This window comes from Plutella xylostella, chromosome 4, assembly GCF_932276165.1.
Source record: "Plutella xylostella chromosome 4, ilPluXylo3.1, whole genome shotgun sequence".
NCBI lineage: Eukaryota > Metazoa > Arthropoda > Insecta > Lepidoptera > Plutellidae > Plutella > Plutella xylostella.
The window spans coordinates 4,509,426-4,527,187 of NC_063984.1; the positions used below are offsets into that span (position 1 = coordinate 4,509,426).

General features: G+C 39.8%; 4 protein-coding genes across 4 annotated transcripts; 3 read left to right on the forward strand and 1 right to left on the reverse strand.

Annotated features, from left to right (window-relative positions):
- Positions 1 to 1,388: 1,388 nt before the first annotated feature.
- LOC105385888 (homeobox protein Mohawk) lies at positions 1,389 to 4,672 on the forward strand. The gene is made up of 4 exons (XM_011556336.3): positions 1,389 to 1,560; positions 2,044 to 2,297; positions 2,484 to 2,643; positions 3,558 to 4,672. The coding sequence occupies exons 2-4, from the start codon at positions 2,185 to 2,187 to the stop codon at positions 4,086 to 4,088; spliced, it is 804 nt and encodes a 267-aa protein (XP_011554638.3). The 5' UTR covers positions 1,389 to 1,560; positions 2,044 to 2,184; the 3' UTR covers positions 4,089 to 4,672.
- A 15-nt stretch (positions 4,673 to 4,687) lies between these two features.
- Positions 4,688 to 5,739, reverse strand: LOC105385890 (39S ribosomal protein L10, mitochondrial). The gene is made up of 3 exons (XM_011556338.3): positions 5,678 to 5,739; positions 5,091 to 5,600; positions 4,688 to 4,971 (listed from the first exon to the last, which is right to left on the reverse strand). Exons 1-3 carry the CDS (start codon positions 5,694 to 5,696, stop codon positions 4,745 to 4,747), a joined length of 756 nt encoding a protein of 251 aa, XP_011554640.3. The 5' UTR covers positions 5,697 to 5,739; the 3' UTR covers positions 4,688 to 4,744.
- A 340-nt stretch (positions 5,740 to 6,079) lies between these two features.
- LOC105385911 (angio-associated migratory cell protein) lies at positions 6,080 to 8,088 on the forward strand. Its single transcript, XM_038121353.2, has 5 exons — positions 6,080 to 6,259; positions 6,381 to 7,013; positions 7,104 to 7,278; positions 7,488 to 7,604; positions 7,756 to 8,088. Exons 2-5 carry the CDS (start codon positions 6,387 to 6,389, stop codon positions 8,070 to 8,072), a joined length of 1,236 nt encoding a protein of 411 aa, XP_037977281.2. The 5' UTR covers positions 6,080 to 6,259; positions 6,381 to 6,386; the 3' UTR covers positions 8,073 to 8,088.
- A 103-nt stretch (positions 8,089 to 8,191) lies between these two features.
- Positions 8,192 to 17,310, forward strand: LOC105385891 (large neutral amino acids transporter small subunit 1). The gene is made up of 5 exons (XM_011556339.3): positions 8,192 to 9,537; positions 11,209 to 11,427; positions 14,499 to 14,769; positions 15,279 to 15,603; positions 16,626 to 17,310. The coding sequence occupies exons 1-5, from the start codon at positions 9,252 to 9,254 to the stop codon at positions 17,016 to 17,018; spliced, it is 1,494 nt and encodes a 497-aa protein (XP_011554641.3). The 5' UTR covers positions 8,192 to 9,251; the 3' UTR covers positions 17,019 to 17,310.
- Positions 17,311 to 17,762: the final 452 nt, after the last annotated feature.

Genomic DNA, 17,762 nt, shown 5'->3' on the forward strand with positions numbered 1-17,762 from the left:
CCTTAAATTCGCTCAAAGTGATTTAGATCTTGCAAACGAACACACAGCTCGAACAAGAGCATTCTTTCAAGCCACTCGATACAAGTAAACAATACAATATAAAAAATATATAATAATAAAAAAAATATCAAATCGAGAATAAACTAATCGGTAGATAAGTAGCTGCTAATTTAATAGTCTAGACAGTCTAGTTAATAATAATAACATAGGTAGGTACCTTCATGGAAATAAAATTCCGTACGCCAAATCAAGAAATTTTCCTTCGTTCTGTCTAGACTCCAGACAGTGGTCCTACCTACCTGTCCACTATTCACCGATTGTCTACGTGGAACGGAAGATTTCCTGACTGAAACCAGTTACCTAAGTGTTCTTTTTTCTACCTAGCCTATTTAGGTATGTGTAGCGCGAGTCTACGTGAAATAGAAGACACGCTTTTAGAAAACGAGCTATCTGTTCATGTAACATCATCCAAAATAGTATGAAAATTATAAAAGCTAGCAGTTATCTAAGTAATTTAAATTTATTTAATTGCAAGGCAGCTGTAACAGCGAATGGGGCGTCATAAATAAAACTTTGAAACTTTGCACATAGCAGACATGACATTATTGTGTTTTCTTAAAATACCTAATTCCACACTTACCGACTTGTAACGTTATCTTAAACTTATTCTGAAGTCTAGGTAATTAAGACGCCTCATACGCTTTTACCACATCCTTAAAATTCTAAATTTGATGACTGCTACCATTTTTTTTGTAATTACATCAATATAAATCTATAGTTACTTACCAGATTTTTTTCCGATGAAATGCTAGTTTCAATTCTGAAGGCTTTCCTCGTCAGCAAATAGCTTTTCTCAAGGCATGCCACTTGATGCGATCCAATCTTTACCAGCCAGCTGTCAATCATCACAAGCTAAAAGAAATAAATAAAAAATATAGTATAGTTCAGATAAGTATACATCGACTCACGAAAGATGCCCATAAATTGCCACAATGTTGAACTCGTGAGGCGGAATATAGGTAGGTACACTGAATGTTTCACTGAAACAATCAATCCGATAACAGCACGAAAAATTACATAGGATATTGGTCATCATTATACTTACGTTAATTTAACTCTACCTCTAGAATCAGACATGTCGATATTTTTCATTTGGTTAAAGTATAAATGGTACCTATCCTGCATATATTATTTCAAATAAGTAGGTACCTATATATATCTACTAACAGATAATAATTAAGTACTCCAAAAAGTATACGTACGTTACTTATTCATGAAAAATAGCATTATTTAAATATTTTAAATGAACTACTCAAATAGTTATGTTGTACTTAAAAATACATTATCGATATCGTTAACGCGACTCAACCTTTCACAAAAAACATGCGTTTAAAAAACATGAAACATCACCTAGATTCGTGTTGTGTTTTCACAAGACATCGCGGGAGTCGGCCGTCCTGAAATAACATGGATTTGCAGCGACAATGCGCGCGCGCCGCGGCGCTGCCGTCGCCTCGCTCGACGCCATTTTCAGTGTCCCCGAGCTTTCCCGCAACGCAGGTACGTTGTTTTTCATTGTGCACCAACACTGTTTCATACTTTCACTAAATTAGGTATGTCGCCTTCCTGAAAACAGTCAAGACAGACAAAATTAACCAGGCGTTAATTTTAAACTAACATGATGTTAATCTTAACAAAATAAACACGATCGCGCAAACAAATATGTATTTGTGAAATAATAAAACATGTTTTTCATTTTCGCTGAAAATACGCTCAACAAAGAAAGCAGCCTAACCGACTCACCAAGACTTGTCCAGCTGCTGTCTCGAGTTTCAAAACTATTTTTCTCATTTTCGCAATAGAAAGGTATCGGTAGCCAATAACATCTAAATCGGACACAGGAATGCGACCGCCATGTTTCAGTTACATCGACACAAAAGCAGACCGCAGTGCACTCTTTAACAGTTCACACTGATTACAGTGTGCAGTGCTAAGTTCGAGACTCGATCTATTTATGTCATCATGTCCTTATTTTTTTTATAGATCCCAAGCATCCCCCGCGGCGTATCGAGTGGAAGAGTCGAGTCGGCCTGGCGTGCCCTTCGCACGTGCTGGCACTGCCTGCATGTCGCTGACCTAGCTCATTACGCGCTCACACGTCATTAGAACAAAAGCTGCATTCTGATGACAATTCTGCAAAAGTCAACACAGAAAGCGGAGGCCATGACCGGGATCCCAGCTAAGGACGGCGGCGCCGAGAAGACACTGAGACCTGTGCGGAACCGCAGGTACACGAGGTGAGTTACATTGTTTTAGATTATTATAACCTTCACAAAATTACATGATGGATGACTCATTATTTTTGCCTGAAACTCTTTGTGCGTCAGCGTAAATAATTAGTTTATATCCCTTTTATGTTTAAACCATCCCGATTTAAAACAAAAGTTAGCGAATCTTTTACAATACCGAACTTTCATTTTCAGGAGGAGTTTAGTAGCTGGGCAGCGTCCTCAGAAGAGGCTGTTCACTCCTGAAATAAAGCGTTACCTGAAAGACTGGCTGGTGCGGCGGAGAGAGAACCCCTACCCGAACCGGGAAGAGAAGAAGTGTCTGGCGCACGAGACCGGACTCACCTACATTCAGGTTTTTTTCAGTTTTTTACAATACAAACCTGCGCTTGTGCCTTTTCCCCGTGGGTAGGTTAGAAAATCGCATTGTGGACCTACCGTAGGTACCTCTATGTATTTGTGTAGATTTCCTCACCATATCTACGTGTATGTTTTCTTTCACCATAAGCATCTTTGACCATAAGATTAGTATGCATGCCATTGAACTCCATTATAACGCATTTTCCCATGCAGTACAGTGGCCAAGTGGTACCTATCGATCTAGATAAATCGAGGCTTCATCCAGCGAGCTCTACCTACCATTGATACATACATAACTTGGTTTATAATGTCAAGGAACGGACCATATAATATACCTGCTTAAAGACAGGTATTTCAAATAAAAACTTGAGTAGAGAAGCGAATTACTTTAATGAAGAAATAACCGGCGATTAATAAACCTTGTAGCCCTTGTAGGTGCATACGTAGGTAGAGATCATGTTTTTTACTTTCATTATCGTGTCATTGGCATTCGGCCAAGTGTTTGCTATATCCAATTAATTAGGATCATTTTCAGAGCAGGTTGTAGGTAGCATACATTAAGTAGAGCTGGTGTTAACATAACACCGCAGTTAACTTTCATTTAATTTACAAATAAGTAATCTACATAACTACATAGTTAGTAATCTATGTTCCTATCTATTTACTAACCGAAACTATTGGTGTTTATAAAAGCTAAGTTACGAAGGTGCTTCCGTAGTTATTTAAAATAATGGGTTAGGTGTGCGTACCTACCTATTCCGAAACTTGTAGATATGAAATAGGGAAATAAATGAGATGTCCGCGATGTTATAAATAATAAAGTACGAGCCGTGTACAAAATTACTCACTAATGAATAATTAGGTTCCATCCTCCCTAACTAAACTAAATTTACCTGCATTCCGCTACAGATATGCAACTGGTTCGCCAACTGGCGGCGGAAGCTGAAAAACGTCAACGAGGAGAGAAACCAGCAGACATGGGGCCACCTGATCCGCACCTACAACCACCGCGCGCAGGGCAACGTGGAGCAGTTCAGCATCTGCTCCGAAGACAGCATCTGGAGCGAGCACGGAGCCCCCAGCCTGGACGACGTCGACACTGGCTCCCCGGGCAGCCCCGGACCACTTGATGAGGACTTCCAGGAGTCAGACTCCTCAAGCAAGAAGGAAAACCAGGTGGTTAATAACAATAACGAGGAATCCGGGGCTAAGCTGACGAGTCCGCTGCTTCTTAGCAAATGGCTGGAGAGTGCGGCGAGGTTCCAGCCGAGTGAGACGAACTACTCGTGGTGGGCAGAGGGGAGAAAGAAGGCAGCGCCGCGGGTGCGGGAGGGGGCGCGCGGGGGGGCGTGGAGCCGCCACGGCCGGGATGAAGTAGAGGCGGCGGTCGCGCTCACCGCGCTCGCCTCCGCCGCCGCCTGCCGCGTCGCTGCACCCTGATTGCTCACGCGGTGGTCCAAAAATATACCTCGGTAAATACATGTAATACCTAAGCGAGTAGCCTGTATCCTACCACAGCGAGTTTAATCAGGAAAGATAGGTAGGTAGGATAGGATATGTTTAATTTGAAAGGTAGGTAGATTTATAAAGAAAACTTACCAGATGTGCTTCATTTCATGTCATATTCATCAGTAGTTGATCTTGGTCACTATCTAGTCAAGAATCGCGATTTCATACCAAAGTGCTAAAGATATCTAAAATATGTCTACAAATTGACTGTACATATATTATTTTAAGAGTAAAACTAGTTTTAATACAATTTTAAATGCAAAACTACTTAAATGCATGCATAATATTGTGATTTCAATGCTCAATGTAATAAAATGAACTGATGTGCCTTATACATAATATACCTACTCTGTATTATAGTTGTTTGATCTCGTGAATAGTTTATAGGTCTTTAAAAGATTTTGTGATTGTTTGGAAGAGTAAAATATAACAATATGAACATATGTTATTGCTTTGATAAGTAAATAGGATACTCTAATATTATAATAATATGAATAAATACTTGTTACATTTTATTTCAATATTTATTTTGACTAATATTACACACTAGAAATCTATAAATTTATGTTTAACGAGCCATATTTGTACTATTCTTTATCTTTTTTCTCCTGTTGTGAGGATCCACTGAGCATCTCGGCATGTTTGTCAAGGTGTCCCACCAGCATCTGCTGGCTCTGCTGCAGCTGGCCCACGATGCTGGAGCCCGCACTCTGTAGAACAGAGCACAGCTGACTCCGGGCTACATCAATATTCGGTAGCTGACTGAATTCCATCAGCTCATTCTTTGACATCAACCTGTCTTCTATGATACCCACTGAAAATAAATGTTTAACATGTTATTTTAGGTAGTAATGGCAGTGGTCATGATATACAAACATTGCTGCATACATGTTATACATAAGTACATAAATGTTAAAATTATAGTAAAATTACCTAAGACAACCATTTGTGGAGCTTTCTTCAAAATTTTCAGCAATTTACCAATATCCTCTGGTTGCCCAAATATAAGTTCTTGTTGGGACACAAACAAATGCTGAACAGCTTCATAACGGGTGCCAGTTGTCGCCATACTTATGATTTTTTTGCCGTATCTTCTCATTGTCATTTTGTTTCTTTTCAGTGACGCATAGATTGGGAGTTTATCCTCCATATTTATGGAGTTCATGTGCAGAAACACAACCATTTTGGATGTATTAAACCAATCTAAGCATTCCTTTGCTAATATTCTCTCAAAGGGGTTATCAATCTCTGCTTTATTCCATTTAGATACTCCTTTAGTGCACAGAGAAATTTCCGTTTTCTCGTGTTTGGGGGTACGATAAACAGGTTGTGTCAAGTCGAGAAGAAGTTGTTTATCATAATGAGCTGGTCTTGGCTTCTGAATGTTTATTTTTCCACGAAATCGTTTGGATAAGAATATAGGGTTTCTTGTCTGTAACAGTACTGAAAAAAAGCAATACGTTTGTTATTTCATAATATAGGAAGGCAGGTTTAAAAGCTGAAGTTTAATAAAATTATACCTTTTGGTATACTGGCCATTTTTTCATAAAATTACAATTTTATAGTGTAGTGTTCAATAAAATGAAACTTAACCTCAAAAAATACAATTTAGTATATTTTGACGTTTTGTACCCAGTGACTGACACTGACAAGGGTCCGTCCAATCTGTTGAACTCTGTTAGTGCTATGAGACCCGTTCCGTCGAATCTATTGTTTAATGTGTGTTTTGATTAACGAGACCCTTTTAGGAAGTGGTTCAACTACCAATTAAAGCTCTTTTAAACAATACACCTCTGGATAATCATTATTCATTATTAAGTATATGATTATTAATAAAATAAAATGAATCACAGAACCAAAAAACAACATTTAAATAGGTAGCAGATGCGTCATACTGTCAAATCTTACTCACTAAACTGTCAATGTCATTTAAATGTAAAAATTTCAACATGTGTTTCTGTTGTGTAAAAAGTTGAAAAGAAAATTCTAATTATATGAACTTGTTTATTAACTTATACTGTTAAATAAACACGTCAAGAGGTGTATCACTCCAGCACAACTGCTGAATTAATTAATATTTCTATTCTTTAAGCCCTAAAAATGTAAGTTCTTATCAACTTTACTTTTGATCTGAGTTCATTGATAAACTTCAATAAATTTCTAACGTGACCCCTGTTCATACCACAAAAGTGCTGTGCTAACCCTAACCCTATTCCGTTACAGTACAAAATGAAATATAACCAACAAGACACCCCTCCTTCATCTTTACACGGCGACGACATCGCCGGTATGGAGGACGAGGATGGCATGCTGTACTACGAGGAAGTGGAGGAGATCGACCTGGAGGACCTGCAGGACGAGGGCATGGACGGCATCATGGAGCAAGAAGAAGACGCTGAGCCACCGGAGGACCACGCCGCTGTAGTCTTCACCAAACACACTGGCTCAGTCTTCTGCTGTGATCTACATCCTTCTGGAAAGGTCGCTGCCACTGGCGGCGAAGACGACAAAGCATATGTCTGGTCTGTGGAGACTGGGCAGCTTGTCATGGAATGTACTGGACATAAGGACTCTGTTATCTTTGTTGGCTTCAGCTTTGATGGCTGCTATCTAGCTACAGTTGACATGGTTGGGCTAATCAAAGTGTGGAAGTGTCCAGCTGAAGGGGAGAGTCATCAAGGGCCATGGACTGTAGCTTTTGAATATGAAGCTGAGGACCTGAGTTGGGGTTTATGGCACTTTGGAGCCAGGGTTCTCATTTGTGGAGCTGTTTCAGGAGATATTTATGTGTTTAAAATACCATCAGGTGACACTAAAGTTTTGCAAGGCCATCACTCTAGGACAGAATGTGGAAAGGTAATTTTATATTTTAATGTTTTTCTCATTTCTATTTTACTTCTTGTATTGCAAATGGTTGTGCAATATTAATGCTAATTAACTTTGCAGTTGTTTCCTGATGGGGTGCGCCTGTGTTCTGGCTATGAGGATGGTGTGGTGAAGGTGTGGGATCTGAAGTCATCAGCTGTGCTACAACAAGTGCCAGCTGGAGTGCACCCTGGGAGGGTCACAGCTGTGGACATACACCCTGACAACAACCTTATGGTGTCTGTGTCTTCTGATGGTATGTTAATAATAATGAAGTTTTTACGAATTTAATGTTTGTACATTTTACATTTAGGGTAAATTTAAATGTTTTGATGTCCTGCTCAGTCAGTATACTGTAAAAGCCGGAAAGCACTAGATTTAATTTCATTTAAATATTTAGTGCAAGTCACTCTATAAATGTACAAGCCAAAACCCTTCATTTCAATAATTTTTATATGTTCACAGGCACTGTGGTTCTTACAACTTCATCAACTGGAAAAGTGGTGGGACAAATAGAAGGAGAAAATGATATGGAGGCCATATCTTTCTCCAAAGATGTACAGCTTGGATTCTTTGCACTAGGTAAATAACCAACATTTAATACATAAAGTTTATTACTTAATTTTTGTATGTTAAAGCAAAATATGTTAAGGAACAAATAAAATAAATGTTGTAATTAACTGATAAGACTCATATTTCTGATAACATCTGAATAACATTGTGAATGTTGCAGGCACATTGAATGGAGCGGTTAACATTTGGGACGCAGCTCGGCGGATGATGCGCCACGACTGCGCCAAAACAACTGACGACGCAGCCGCCGGAGTCACCAAGATATTCTGGATCAAAAACCACCTAGTCACTGGCTGTCTAGACGGCTCAGTCAGGCTGTACGAGGGAAGGACCGGAGAAAGGAAACTTATGCTAACAGGACATAGGTCAGAGATACTTGATTTATGTTACAATGAAAAGGAAAATATTATCCTCACATCATCTGATGATGGCAGTGCGAGGATATTTAAATACGACCCTATTAAAGATAATGACTAAATATTATTTTTACTAATTACTTATGTTTCTTTTCTATTTTCCCCTAGCACTATTATTATTTTACTAGATATTGTGAGGGACACACTAAATGTAATAATTTAAGGACTCAGTTCTTTTTTTTCTGCAAGAGACTCGTTTTTGGTGCATCCCAGTACAGAAATCCCGAAATGCTTCCTGGATCGAAAAAAAACATAAGAAACACACGCAAGTCATTCACCCCGGCCGGCGGGCGTGCTGACATGCCCACAGCTTTCAAATTACTCACATCCTGTATGAAAAGGAGTACAATTCGTCTTCTATTATGTCTTTATTGCCTGATACAACAGATTACTATGTGTTAACTCGTGGAATTATTTTGGTGAATAATATAAATCTCATATTTATTAATGCCAAATGCGCACGTGTTAAATTGAACACGGCACACACGACAGAGATAGCTTGTGCAGTAGCGACTTGAACAAAGTTGGCTCTGTGTTTTTACAAATTGGTGCAGGAAGCCGTTTTGGCCTATAGCCTGTTGGGACAAGGTTGATAGTCGCTTGCGGACCGGTTCTACCCAGGCCTTTTGTGCATTGAGTCATGCGGCGGCGGTAGACGACTGGCGGCGGCGGCGGCGGCGGCGGGCCAGTGCGTGTGAAACAGTTGCCGCCTGCTAGTGAGGAGTAGCGCGTGGAGCGCTCGCGACGTACCCCCGCGCACGCACAGACATCGCACCCGGCGTACTACACCGTTCCCGACTACTTGGACCTCCTCACATACAGGATAGGTGCCTAATAATAATTCGCGGTAACCACATTCTTATCAAAACCCCAGTTCCGCTTCACCTACCGCTGAACATTAAGTGGAACATTTAAATGTGACGAATATTTTAACCTTCCGCGTTAACTAGAAGATTTAATGAATGGAAAAAAGAAAAGTAACAAACAACGTGTAGACCTAGTTTACCGTACTGTGCTAGCGAGCGGTTATCAGTCGGAGCCGCCGGTCTGACCCACATCCCATGGTGATCAGGTCTCACACGTGGTGTTTCGCGCCTCCACTGCCTGTAGTGATGCAATGTTTGTATGGTCTAACCTCATCGCGCGGGCGCCGTAACAGGTGATTCTTATGGAAGCGTTGATAGTGACTTAGTGAAGATTCTAATTGTGTTTACTTAGTGACTGATAACTGATAAGTAAAATGGCGAAAGTGACGTCGACGGAAGGCTTGACGCCGAAGGTGATGGATATGGGTGGTGAAGAAGTGGACAATGCGGAAGATGCGTCTCGAGAGGGGGTGCACCTGAAGAAGGAGTTGAGTCTGATGAACGGGGTGGCGATCATCGTGGGGGTGATCGTGGGCTCGGGCATCTTCGTGTCGCCGAGCCTGGCGCTCAAGTACTCGGGCTCCAAGGGCATGGCGCTGCTAGTGTGGGTGCTGTCCGGTTTCCTCTCGATGATTGGGGCGCTCTGCTACGCCGAGCTGGGTGAGTGCTAATAAATCTATTTCTATGCATAGGTCACTATGCTCGTGTGACAAGGCTACACGTGTTAATGTATTTATTTATTATGTGCGTATTCATGTCGAATTTGTTCATGTTTTGTTGAGTTTTGATAGAAATTCCTTTTAGGTTAATGTGGAAACAGTAAAGAAAAAATCCTTTTCGAGTATTTTAGATAGATACTAATATCAGTAAAAAAGTTTGTACCTAACGTTACTTTTCCCGCACAAACCGTTAATAATCATCATCAACCTATACGGTCCAACATCCACTGCTGCAGCGTTGCCGGGGAGCGCATTAGCACTCTTTCCTCGGCCGGTCTTAAATTACGCTACAATTCTACCCTGATACCTTACACGAAACCCTTTTCAAGCGCAACTAGCTGTATAAATCTGTCTAAGTATACTAGCTGACCAGGTTGCACAGATTATTTAGTAACCTAGAAAAACTTACATTAAAGTAGTTAGAAACATGTTTAACGAAAATCGCGATATAGTGACATTTCTCGACGTCGATAAGGGCGCGGTAACTGTAACTCACATACACCCATAAATTATATTAAAATTGTCTCTTCCACCCAAGGTTGTCTGGAAGACAGCTTTAAGCAATAAGGCCGCCTTTTTAACCGACTTCAAAAAAAGGAGGAGGTTCTCAATTCGTCGGGATCTTTTTTTTTTTTTTTATATTTTTTTTTATGTATGTTCACCGATTACTCCGCCGTTTATGGACCGATTTTGAAAATTCTTTTTTTGTTGTATTGCATTGAGCTCCCAGGTGGTCCCATTTTTTTTTCAGAATTTTAGTTCACCCCCAAGGGTGGGTAAAGGGGTAAAAACAGGGTATGAATTTCCATTTTGGGCACCTAGTAACCGATTCTAATGAAATTTAGAACGTTAATATAGTTCTTATAACAAAAAAATATGATGGTGACCTTGAGCTGATCTGATGATGGAAACGGAAGGCAGTCAGGGGAACTCCTCAACGGTATATAGCAACTACTTCGTGTTTAGGCTTGAATGATTCGTATTGATTAGTAGGACTTTTTGGTATCATTTGCACCTTACTTTTGATTGAAAATTATTGCAAATATACTAAAAACTATAAAATAAAATAATAATTAAAAAAAATAAAAAACCGACTTCAAAAAACCACTAAAATGTAAGAAATAATTTAAGGTTTACACAAATTCTACTCGTATGTGACAGTACAAATATACCTAAGCAGGAACTGTTCTTTTTTGAAGTTGGTGCCATATTTCTTCAGATTACTTTGTCACCGCACCAACATCAAAAAAGAACAGTTCCTGCTTAGGTATATTTGTACTGTCACATACGAGTAGAATTTGTGTAAACCTTAAATTATTTCTTACATTTTAGTGGTTTTTTGAAGTCGGTTTTTGCACTACTTTATTTATAGTTGTCATTTTGTAATATTATTAACTTTAATTGTTCAAAATAAAGAGTACTGCAGGGCGATCACGAAAAACAGAGCTAACGTATAGAATCGAATGCGAGTGCGACAACTGTCAATTTTATAGGTAAAAAGTGTTCGAAAGTGCTGTCAAGTGGACACTAGTCGCACTCGCATTCGATTCTATATTTTTCGTGATCGCCCTGCTGTATTCTAGTATTCTATTCTATTCCACACCACCCGCAGGCACAATGATCCCGAAGTCGGGCGGCGACTACGCGTACATCGGCGAGGCGTTCGGCGCCCTACCCTCGTTCCTGTACCTGTGGGTGGCGCTGTTCATCCTGGTGCCGACGGGCAACGCCATCACGGCGCTCACCTTCGCGCAGAATATCCTCAAGCCGCTCTGGCCGGCCTGCGAGCCGCCCGCTGATGCCGTCAGTTTGATAGCTGCTTTTATCACTTGTAAGTGCACCTTTTTATTAGTTATCGTGTACCTCCTGTAGGTTGTCTGGTAGAAAATGCTTTTAGCATTTAGCCCACCTTTTGTACACTTAGTTATATCCTATGTTTGTGCAATAGATAGTTAAATAATAATGATACTTAAGTATTAAGTAGGTACTTGTTTTTGAATACAGTGCCTTGCTCTAATGTTTCTTTCAAGGTGTAGGATGTAGGTAGGTATTCGGAACTGCGAGTGGTGCTTAGCTTCATCCACTTGGCTTAACGCCAGCTTCATGTTAAGTCTCTATGTAAAAGGTGCGGGCCTATTGCCATACTTCGGGCACACTACTCATTGAACACCCGAGTTCAAATAAACCTGTTTAATCAAATATCTGCCCCGGCCAAGATTCGACCCCGGCGCCTTTAGCTCGCATACAAACCGATGCCGCGGCCGAATGCATGCTTTTTATTCCTATCTTAATTCCCATTAAATAAATTTGCATAGCAATTTCAATTTCATCTTGCATCATACCCACTTTAAGTTCCCTGTCACGCCATTCCGAGAAAGGTACAATAATTTCGGTCTTCTTTTTGCGATCGGCTGGAGTTATTATGAACAGCAATTTATGGTACTTGCCGGCTTTTGAATTATTCGTGCGCATTGTCATTACCCCTTGGAAACCGGTCGTTGATTTATGCCGAGACTGGTTCCATGAAGGGGAGAATTTCGGGGAAATGGCCTTCGCTGTAAGGAGGGCTCTTGCTTTATGGGAATCCGATAAGATTATTATACAGCAGTTTTATTTGCATTGGCGAATTTCTAATAACGTGCCGTACCTTTTACGGCATGCGGTATTCTCGGAAAGATTGAATTAGCATTCCTAACTTCCTAAATAGGTATGCGATGTTTTGTAACAATGAGAAGTGCTAAATTCCTTACATTGTACATACTTTAGTAATAGACACCTGTTTTAATTTAGAAATGCGTCAATCAAAAACTTGTGCGAAACTGTAAGTGCGTGCTGTAAATTTTCATATTTTTATTTTAACACTTTTTACATTCATAACCATGTGCCGTTTGGCAATAATGTAGGTTCCGTTTTACTAACTTTCATTGCATGTTCGACATAATAATTATGTTTCTAGAAATCATATTTTGGATTCTTGCTGGTCAGGTGTGCATTGACCAAATAACCTTCCTGCTGCACCTTTTAAAAGTTTTAGGGTCTTTGAAAGCTGTGGCTAATTAGAAGGAATGTAAAAAGTGTAAAAATAAAATTATGTACATTTTTTACTTGGATTATTTCTGTAAATGTAGTTAATTTGTTAATACATTTTTTTAGAGTTATTAGTGAAAGTTATATATCTACTCCAGTGATAAAACTCTCTAATTACCTAGCTGAGTGCATGAACCCTAAAGGCATAATAAGATACACTTAAAATTGTTGGACTGTAAAATGAGTTAATTATCGCTCTTTTATCTTTAAAGTATTTACTTACATACTTTTCTTATCCTAAAACGACTTGTCATTTTGGATATCTTTAATGCGAACTACTCGTACCTAAGAAGACTCTATTTTATTCCATAATTTCAGAAGAGTCTTTACTTTTAATACTTAAAAAAATATTTATTGCGAAGTCTGAACCAAGCATCTCTGCCTCTACACTTATATCAGTCTTAGCTAAATTCGTTTACGCTTGTAGTTCTTTAACCCTTGCCTTGTCGGCTACCGTGTGTCCATCACATCAACAGCAATCACCCAATTTAGCTTAAGCCCTCCACAATGGCAGGTTGATATATCGGGCGTACACCAACGCGACCTATCTTCCTACCACAGGGTACCACTGTCGCGTTTCTAGATTGATTTAAATTACGACACAATGCCGACCTTTTTTGATCAGCATTTCGCAGTTTGTTGATACATTTGGAGGTCGTAGTATGTTGGCTATAGTACTACAGCCGGGTTAGAGTCTTGGTGTCTCGTCGACTGCGCAGGCGCGGCCTGATTGCGCCTGACAGCATAATGAGTGCTTCCTCCCGCATCGTCCGACACTCTTGTGCGGAATTATCTTGGCGAATGCGCATGTAAGGGCACTTAATCACCACGTGTGTTAACGCGTCTGCCCGGATCCGAATAAAATATCGTATTGAAAGCCTGCTAACCTAGTTAGAACAGATGTGACTAGGTAGGTAGGTACTAGAAGTACCTACATGACTGACAGTTTCTAGTTATAATCCACTCAGCTAAACTGGAAGTGAAGGTAAAACCTCACAAACTGACCTGAAAGAAACCTGCTAGAGAATTTATAGATTATTAGTTTAGGTATATATTTTACTCTCTCTAGTTAAAGAGAAATCGCGATACTGTGAGACAAATACAGTAAAGATATCAATTGAAATAGTAACTATAAGTATTAAGTACTAAACGTGATTTTGAATAGGTAGTCAGGAATTTTTTGCCGCCGTCCTTCTCTTTTCAAAGAGAAAGGGCCTGTTAGGAACGCGTAATAACTATTTAATACCGAACATTATTATTTTATTATTTATTTTGCTTCCACGGTTAGGTATTAGGATCTAGCTGCCCATTGATGCGTAGGAAGTAACTAGCTATAAAACTACGGTACTGCAATGACAAGAATAGAATAACCTATTATGTTAAGTTTATGTGACACCAAATGTTCAAACATCATCATCAGCGGGGTGCGTGATCTTGAGAATGCGTAATCTATTCCCGGAGTAATGCTTTAGTAGATGCTACTATTATTTCGCAGATAGGTTTAAAATAAATCTGTTATCACGATGTTAAAAGTAGATTATAAAATGTGATAATGACTTACCTAAAGTAATTTGAGTTTATAGCTGTAAAATAACCTAAATATACTTATTGCATAGGTACATAGCGTGGAACTTAATTTTTAGGTATCTTTCCATTGTTTTGCTACACTTTCTTACTATTCCTGCGCTCCAGCTTACCTCTTCTTGTCATAACCTTTAAATTTACCCTTTACCAATTCGTTCTACCGCCTTCCGACTACGATATCTCACAGTTACATTCACACACATTACAGCAACACCTATCTTCTCATTCCAGGTCTCCTAACCCTCATAAACTGCTACAACGTGAAATGGGTGACACGTCTGCAAGATTCCTTCACCTTGGCCAAGATCCTGGCTCTCCTGGTGACCTTCTTCGCCAGTCTCTGGTACCTGTTCTCAGGACACACGGAGAACCTTCAGTCTATGATGACGGGGACGAATACTTCGCCGAGCGCCATCGCTATTGCATTCTACACGGGACTGTTCTCGTATTCTGGATGGAATTATCTGAACTTCGTCACTGAAGAGCTGAAGGAGCCTTACAGGTGATTAGTACTGCTTTGTTTTGTTTTAATTGATTAGTTAGTTAAAAAAGCGAAGACAAAAATATTTCGTTTATTTTGCATTGGGATGGATGCTGAGCATGTAAATGTGGGGTCCCGCTGTCCGACCCTCTGAAACGACAAGCTTAGACGTCTGTTATACGGTATTGCCTGACAATTTTTTGCCTGCGTGGGAACAATATAGTGAAGGACCTTCTTACGAGAATCCCATATTCGCTATGAAGGTGCATTATTTGGTAATAGTATAATGCACAGGAAATCAGGTCATTTTAACATCATACATGTAAATGACCTGATTCCTCAAGTACCATGTAGCTCAGTTTTATTGTTACATCATTAGTTAATTTGTTATACTTAGTTGTTATCAGTACCCGCTTGTGAAATTACTTTATGACTGAATTTTAAGGTTGCGCTTATTCATATTTACATATAAACTGACGATAAGAAAACCTATTCAAACATTGCACTGAAACAATCTCATTGTAATCCAGGAACCTACCACGAGCGATCTGCATCTCCATGCCAGTAGTGACCCTGGTCTACGCACTCACAAATGTGGCATACTTCGCCGTTCTGACCAATGACGAGATCCGGTCTTCCGAGGCCGTCGCCGTCACGTTCAGCGAGAAAATCCTCGGAGTCATGTCCTGGATCATGCCCCTGTTTGTCGCTTTATGCACCTTCGGGTCATTGAACGGGGCGATCTACGCGTCTTCTAGATTGTTCTTCGTTGGCGCCCGGAATGGACACCTCCCATTGGCTATCTCGCTCATTGATGTCAAGCGGCTCACTCCGGTGCCATCTTTGATTTTCATGGTAAGTATTCATGTCAGAGTTGTGTGTTTGATTGCATGTGTTGTGTATTGTGTTAGCTTATGGATAATTTTAATGAGTAGGAGCTTGGTAGCAGTTGATACAGTGATTAGTTTTTATTGCTGTAGTACGTACATCTGAAAAATATGTGTACGTATAATCAGATTGGTCCGAGTCCGCGTTGTTCTATGCATACGAGTATCAATGTAAAACATACATAAGTACCTATAGAAGTAGTAAAATAGTCAGGTAAGACTGCGTTCCCAGTTGATGAACTATTTGATACGTCTAACGTCGTCGTAATTCTGCAAATTGCGTAGAGTAAGGTCAAAATGAACACTCCGCATGTAGCATACTAAACCGCTTCGCCGAAAAGTTTGCCTACTGGGAACTCAGCCTTAAGCCTGTTAAGACATTGGGTGCGAGTCTATATGTTACTGAAACATTTATAGTATTAATTACAAAAAAACAGGTTAATTATGAAAATTGAAAATATTAGCCCAAGCAGTTTATAAAATGCCATTTATAAAGAGGGAAAAAAATCTAAACATCATCATCGGCCCGTAATCGGCCGCTGCTCAACATAGACATATTTCCAATAGCGCTTCAGCACTCTATCTTCGTTCTTCCTGATCCAACCACTACAGGGTGCCTACCAGTCTAAATAGCGTATAACATAATTAGATGCTTCTAGTGATTAAACGCATAGTATGTACCTCATCTAAGAAATTTTCAGAGATATAGGAAACAGGCATAAACATACTTCTATAATACCAGTACCTAAACACATAAACCTCCTTTTTGCCTTGAGAGGCAAAATGGTTTCTGTTATTTAGTACCCATAATATTCACTGGATATGTGCTCTTACGGAGAGACCTATGTCCTGCAGCGGGCGATTACGAGCTAATGATGATTATGGTATTTTACTCGTATCAAGTTAAAGGGACTACTAGGTCTAAAATGAGCCATACTATCTATAGGGACCTACAAACAGCCCAAAATAAATGTTTTTTCCTTGTTCCAGTGCCTGGTGACACTTCTGCTGCTGATGTCCAACAACGTGGAGTCCCTGATTGTGTGCGTGACGGCGGTGGAGGCGCTGTTCACGCTCTGCTCCGTCAGCGGCCTGCTGTGGATGCGGTACTCGCGCCCCGACCTCGTGCGGCCCATACGAGTCAGCCTCGTGTTGCCCATTGCCTTCTCCATCATCTGCATATTCCTGGTCGTCCTCTCGTGCTTCACCCATCCGGTGGAATTGGGAATTGGGATCCTGTTTATAGTGTTGGGCGTTCCCGTGTACGGAGTATTTATCAAATGGCAGAACAAGCCGGCCTGGCTCGACCACGCCTGCAACTCGTTCACGACGACATGTTCGAAGCTGTTCCTGTGCGTCCCCGAAGACGCTAAGGACTTATGATGTTATAGAACATCTTTTGTACTGGCTGTGCTTTGACGTTTGTTTTTTTTTACACTCAATCTCTGTTGGATCTTCGTAATTTAAGTCGATATTTATTTTACTGACCGCTTCTGCTTTTAGCGTAATGGAAACGTGATCTGTTACTGTGGTCCATACTTGCTAATGGTTGTCTATGACTGTAGTACACACATTCCGTCAATAACGCATTGACAATATTCCTATGCAATTAGGTGAATTGTAATATAAGTGTAGCGTTAATCTTAATAATTTACCTAATAAAACGGTAAGAATATCGAATGTTTTAATTAATTACTAACGTTAAATTTCATACATTTCATACAGTATGCTCTCCTTTATTTGTACAGATGCGGGTATAATATTTTATAAATTATTGCCCACGTAAGAAAACTGAACTTATGTTTACTCTGAAAAACATTTAAACTTGCATCTGATAATACCTTATGAGTAAGTTTCAAGCTACTCTGCTATATGCAAAATGAAAAAACATTAAACTACATAAATATACTTAAGTATGTATATAAAATAATTTAATTCAGATTAGCCTATGTCCAGCGGTGGACGGTTGTTTGGTAATGATGATAATTTATAAGTAGGTTAATCATTAAAGTAAATCATACCATGGCCAAATAACCAACTGTTCAAATAACAAGTATATAGGTTCTTTAGTTATGACGGAATTCAATTTGAGAATCCTAATTGTCAGTCAATAAAGGTCAGTCCCAT

What these genes read in the sequence shown, in the direction of transcription:
- LOC105385888 (XM_011556336.3), top strand. Translation starts at nt 2,185, where the DNA reads ATGACAATTCTGCAAAAGTCAACACAGAAAGCGGAGGCCATGACCGGG. An exon ending in CGGAACCGCAGGTACACGAG is followed by an intron (nt 2,298 to 2,483) that starts GTGAGTTACATT and finishes TTTCATTTTCAG; the next exon opens with GAGGAGTTTAGTAGCTGGGC. An exon ending in CCGGACTCACCTACATTCAG is followed by an intron (nt 2,644 to 3,557) that starts GTTTTTTTCAGT and finishes ATTCCGCTACAG; the next exon opens with ATATGCAACTGGTTCGCCAA.
- LOC105385890 (XM_011556338.3), bottom strand. An exon ending in TCCACAAATGGTTGTCTTAG is followed by an intron (nt 4,972 to 5,090) that starts GTAATTTTACTA and finishes ATTTATTTTCAG; the next exon opens with TGGGTATCATAGAAGACAGG.
- LOC105385911 (XM_038121353.2), top strand. Translation starts at nt 6,387, where the DNA reads ATGAAATATAACCAACAAGACACCCCTCCTTCATCTTTACACGGCGAC. An exon ending in CTAGGACAGAATGTGGAAAG is followed by an intron (nt 7,014 to 7,103) that starts GTAATTTTATAT and finishes TTAACTTTGCAG; the next exon opens with TTGTTTCCTGATGGGGTGCG. An exon ending in GGTGTCTGTGTCTTCTGATG is followed by an intron (nt 7,279 to 7,487) that starts GTATGTTAATAA and finishes ATATGTTCACAG; the next exon opens with GCACTGTGGTTCTTACAACT.
- LOC105385891 (XM_011556339.3), top strand. Translation starts at nt 9,252, where the DNA reads ATGGCGAAAGTGACGTCGACGGAAGGCTTGACGCCGAAGGTGATGGAT. An exon ending in GCTCTGCTACGCCGAGCTGG is followed by an intron (nt 9,538 to 11,208) that starts GTGAGTGCTAAT and finishes CACCACCCGCAG; the next exon opens with GCACAATGATCCCGAAGTCG. An exon ending in GAGCTGAAGGAGCCTTACAG is followed by an intron (nt 14,770 to 15,278) that starts GTGATTAGTACT and finishes ATTGTAATCCAG; the next exon opens with GAACCTACCACGAGCGATCT.